We start from the raw sequence: 4,625 nt of genomic DNA, 5'->3' as shown, positions 1-4,625 counted from the left end.
CTTTTCTTCTTTCCACAATAAAAGTAGCACTTTACTTTGAAGGGTCACAAACCAAAAAGTGTTGAGAACAACTGATGTAGCTCATTTTGGCACCTGTTCCTTATGGCATCATCAGCTGGGGGTCAAAGGTCAATGGTCCCTGATATATGGTGAGGATCGAGGCCCAGGATGGATCAGGAGGCACCAAACTGAACAGGTACCCTGCACCACTCACAGGTCCCGGATCTGACCCGGAATCACGTAACAGTCGGTGGGTCCGGAGGAGTTGAAGGGCATCATGTCCAGAGAAATCTCCGCCTCGCACTCGTACTGCAGCATGGCGGGAAGCAGCGGGTTACTGTGGTTTCTGGAATCTTCTGAAATGACAGAAACTTTGTCAAAGTTCTGCTCCAGGTCTCCTCCTGTGTGCGGAGGCGGAGGGGGTGGAGGGATGAGTCTCTGCGCCCCGGGGCCCGGCATGGCACAGGCCTCCTTCTGCATGGTGGTGTCATGGTGATAAGACACCAGCTCATTGCTGAAGTCCACCGCCTCCACCGTGGAGGTGGAGCAGTATTTGTTACAGCCCAGGATGGTGGAGAAGGCCTTCCTGAAGTCCGCGTTGAAGGCGTAGATGACCGGGTTCAGGGACGAGTTGGCCCAGCCGAACCACACGAAGATGCTGAAGGTGGTGTCGCTGACGCACGGCGGCTCTCCGAGTTTGTCCAGATCACAGAAAGGCACGACGCAGTTCAGGACGAAGAAGGGCAGCCAGCAGAACACGAACACGCCCATGATGATGGACAGCGTCTTTAAAACTTTCGTTTCCCTCTTGAAAGACGTTTTCAGCGAGCTTTCGTCGTGCGTTGACGCGCGGTGGAGGCGGTTTTGCGCACGGTGCCCTGCCGCCCTCTCCAAAGAGGAGATGCGTCTGATTTGGGTTTGTGCGATGCGGAAAATGCGCGTGTACGTCCCCACCATGATCACCACCGGGATGTAGAAGCTGATGAGGGACGAAGAGATGGCGTAAGTCCGGTTCAGGCTCGCGTTGCAGTCCTCCGGGTTCTCCGCCGTAGAGTTGTCCGAGTCCGCGCGGTGCCAGTTGAGCTGCACCGGGATGAAGGAGATGAGGATGGAGAGAGTCCACGCGACGCCGATCATCAGGAAGGCGAACCTGCGCGTCATCTTGCGCTCGTACTTGAAGGGGCTGGAGATGGCCCAGTAGCGGTCCATGCTGATGATGCACAGGTTGAGGATGGACGCGGTGGAGCACATGATGTCGAAGGCCACCCAGGTGTCGCAGAAGCGGCCGAACAGCCAGAAGCCGGCGACCTCGGACACCGCCCTCCAGGGCATCACCAGCACGGCCACGAACAGGTCGGACACCGCCAGAGAGATGACGAACGAGTTGGTGACTTTTGAGCGCAGGTGGCGGAATTTAATGACCGCGGCGCACACCAGAGTGTTCCCCAGCAGAGTGGAGACGATCAGGACGCACAGGACGCAGCCGGTAAGCGCGCGGAGACTGAGACCTCCACCCGGCCCAGGGCTGTCTGCTCCAGCTGTGACCACCTGGTGCTGGTCCCGGTGGTCCTGGTTCTGGTTCTGGTTTTGGCTCTCGTTATAAAAACTCTCCATGGATAGAAATAGACTCACGCCTTCGGTGCCACATCAGTCTCAACTTCTCCTCATGGATCTGTGTTTTCCATCCTCTGTCCACCATCACCTGCAGCGCGAGGCAGCACCAAACTCTGCGTGTGTTTCCAGCATGCAGACAAAAACAAAGAACCGTCCTGTCTCAAAAACAAAAGCAGCTGTGATGTTTTCCTGCAGGAGACGCGCTCAGATTGTCCGGTTAGTCCGCTGCTGTGCGCGCAGAGTGACTGAGGCTGCAGATGGCGACCCTCAGCGCCTAAACAATTTACCCTCTCCAGCCTTTAACATATTCAGCCTCACGTCAAGAGCGTCTCAACATATTGATCTCACCGCCGCCTGTTTACTCTCACAGTCCCGCCGGATCCTCTGAGATGTAAAACCATAAACACACGGAGGAGACTTCAAGTGAGATAAACTGGGAACACTTTACAGGAAGAGTACGAAGAATATACTTTAGTAATGCTCGGATAAAGCATGAATCATTTTGATGTAATGCATCAGTGAAAGCAGAACATATCACGGAGTCATGTCCCTCACCTTTTCATCAGTTTAGGAATGTTCTGTCATACATGAATTAATCAGCATCAAGTTAGCTGCATTTCAGTGACATGGAAGTGTCTTTATTTAACTATTTTAGATAGATAGATAGATCGATCGATAGATAGATAGATGTACCTTATTGATCCTAAACTGGGAAACTGTGGCGTTACAGCAGCAGGTTATCAAAGCGACTACAGCTCAGGAGAAAATGAATACGCAGTTAAAATAACACCAGAAGAAGGAATATATAGCCTACATCAATGTATATATACATTGATGACAATACATAATATATATATATATTATAATATTATATAATATTATATAATATTACAATACATAATATATATATATATATATTATGTATTGTATATTGTCTATATGTGTATATATTTACATCTGATAAGCAGTTTAATGAAGTCAAAGCTTCATATTTCAACGCAAACAGGAACTTTTCTGCTTTCAAAACTTTTATTAAAAACCAAATAATCTGATATTGATTAATAATAATTAACCTGGGATCTATTGATAGCCTACATCCTGCATGAATTCATGCATTAAATCATCAGGAGTCATGCATTAGTTAAGCATAACTTCAGCATATTATCTGTAGACTTCTTGTAACACGGGATAAGTAAACGTGTTCAAAGAGGAAGAGAAAAATATTTCTCTGTAGAAAAAACATTCAATTAAAACTCCTGCAGGAAACAAAGATGAGGAGAAACTTTAGGACATTAAAGAAATGTTTCAACGTTTCACCTGCAGGACATGAGTCATGCAGCAGTAAAGACAAAGCACCGTGAGTGTACTGAAAGCTTTCAATGAGACATGTCACTGCTCACGGTGTGTCGACTTATTAAATCACAAATCTAAACGTGTAAATGTTTGTTCTGAAAGTGTGCTGGTGCATTCTGGGCCTTCAACACAAACACAGGATGCTTGGGGAGTGAAGGAAAGTGAACTCTGCCCTCTGGTGGACAAATGCTCACAGCACAGCAGCAGCACAATCTGAGCACACAGGCTTTTTCAGTTAGAATGGGAGATTATTTTTATTATTATGAAAACTGTTTCCTGCTCAATATGTCCACAAGGGACAGCAAATGAGATCAGTGACACCAATAACCAAAGTTAAAGTCAGACTTTTATATAAAATCCTTAAAGGTGAAGCAACAGCGTCCTGCTTTGTAAATCTGATCAGGTTTAAAGTTCACTCTGACTTTTGAAGGTTAAAGTTCATGCTACAGATCAGTTTGAAGTCAGAGCACCAGTGTGAGAGTCTGAGGTTATATTTATATTTAAAGAATTGATTGCACCCTCACAGAATTACACATTTATCATTCATAGCAGACAAACATTTTTCTGGACACTATGATTTAATTTGACCTTTGGGGGCCTAAACATTAAGAGAAGTTTGGAGGGGAAATGTCTCTTTGTTGGAAGTGACATCAAATACACACGAGCCTGTCTGTTTATTCTAACAATCCATTTTTAGAAACTTATTTTATGTTTAATTTTACACACAGAGCTGTCAGACAATGTCAGACAGAGGCAGTAAAACAGTACAATATACACTTCAGGAACAGAAGTGCAGAAGCTCAACGTTGTACATTCATGTTTCATATTTATTCAATGAGAGAATATAGAAAACTTTAACCCAAGTTAAACTTTCAGTCCAGAACTTCACGTGTGATTTCTACATACTTTTATACTTTCAGTCCTTTTACTGAGATGATCTGAAAGAGTTGGTTTAATAATTTCATAATCATAATTTAAACTAATTAAATTATTTCTTTTTAAAGTATCTTCTTCATAGTTTCTACGTTTTTATCAGATCAAGTTTTTATGTGGTGAAAGAAATATAAAACTCATATATAGTTTGGTGACGAAAGGGTTATGTTTACAGTAGAAGGATGACGTCAGTGTCAGCTGTGCCTCGCGCAAGCGCTGTCCGCGTGCACGCACGTGTGTGTGTGCGTGTCTCGGTGTGTGTGTGTGTGTGGATGATTCAGCAGCTCGTGCAGCAGCAGTCAGTCCCAGCGGCTCGTCCTCTGCACATGTGCAACAGACGGATTTCAGGCTAAAATCAAAACAAACACGCGGCTCTTGTTTTCATATTTACAGCTCTCGTTGAGCCCGTGCAGGTTGTTTATATGTGAGGGAGACCCCGTACTGTTCGGTTGTGTTCGGCAGTGTTCGGTGGTGCTCAGTGTTCACAGGCCGGAGAGCAGCAGCGAAAACACCGCAGCGGGACTGCCGTGCTGTCCTTCTCAAACCTCCCGGTGGATTGTATCGTCTTTAATCAGGACCTTTACGCTCTGCTGTCTTTTTTCAGACTCTGTCCTGCTGGATTCATCTAAAACACATCCGGTCTGATACCCAGCTGCTTTCATTCAACCACCTCAACTCCGACATTTCCGCATTTTGACGTCTGATGCTCCGTCTACCCGGCAGGT

At 45.9% G+C, this 4,625-nt stretch overlaps 2 protein-coding genes across 2 annotated transcripts in view; one reads left to right on the top strand and one right to left on the bottom strand.

Annotated features, from left to right (window-relative positions):
- Positions 1-210: 210 nt before the first annotated feature.
- On the bottom strand, positions 211-1,614 carry LOC138593367 (D(5)-like dopamine receptor). Its single transcript, XM_069664357.1, has one exon. The coding sequence runs from the start codon at positions 1,612-1,614 to the stop codon at positions 211-213; it is 1,404 nt and encodes a 467-aa protein (XP_069520458.1).
- A 2,709-nt stretch (positions 1,615-4,323) lies between these two features.
- The window catches only part of LOC138593371 (serine-rich coiled-coil domain-containing protein 2-like), a 34,466-nt gene continuing 34,164 nt past the window's right edge, over positions 4,324-4,625 (top strand). Inside the window, exon 1 of the mRNA XM_069664363.1 lies at positions 4,324-4,623. The gene's annotated coding sequence lies outside the window, so the exon portion shown is untranslated. The remainder of the gene's footprint in view (positions 4,624-4,625) is intronic.

The sequence above is a fragment of the Semicossyphus pulcher genome, unplaced genomic scaffold (assembly GCF_022749685.1).
Source record: "Semicossyphus pulcher isolate SPU_LCO1_2020_fin unplaced genomic scaffold, fSemPul1.0.p SCAF_16, whole genome shotgun sequence".
Lineage (NCBI taxonomy): Eukaryota > Metazoa > Chordata > Actinopteri > Labriformes > Labridae > Semicossyphus > Semicossyphus pulcher.
Note: the sequence above shows the minus strand (reverse complement) of the source record. Positions and strands in the feature narration are given on the sequence as shown.

Coding starts and splice junctions, on each gene's coding strand:
- LOC138593367 (XM_069664357.1), bottom strand. CDS start 1,614: ATGGAGAGTTTTTATAACGAGAGCCAAAACCAGAACCAGAACCAGGAC.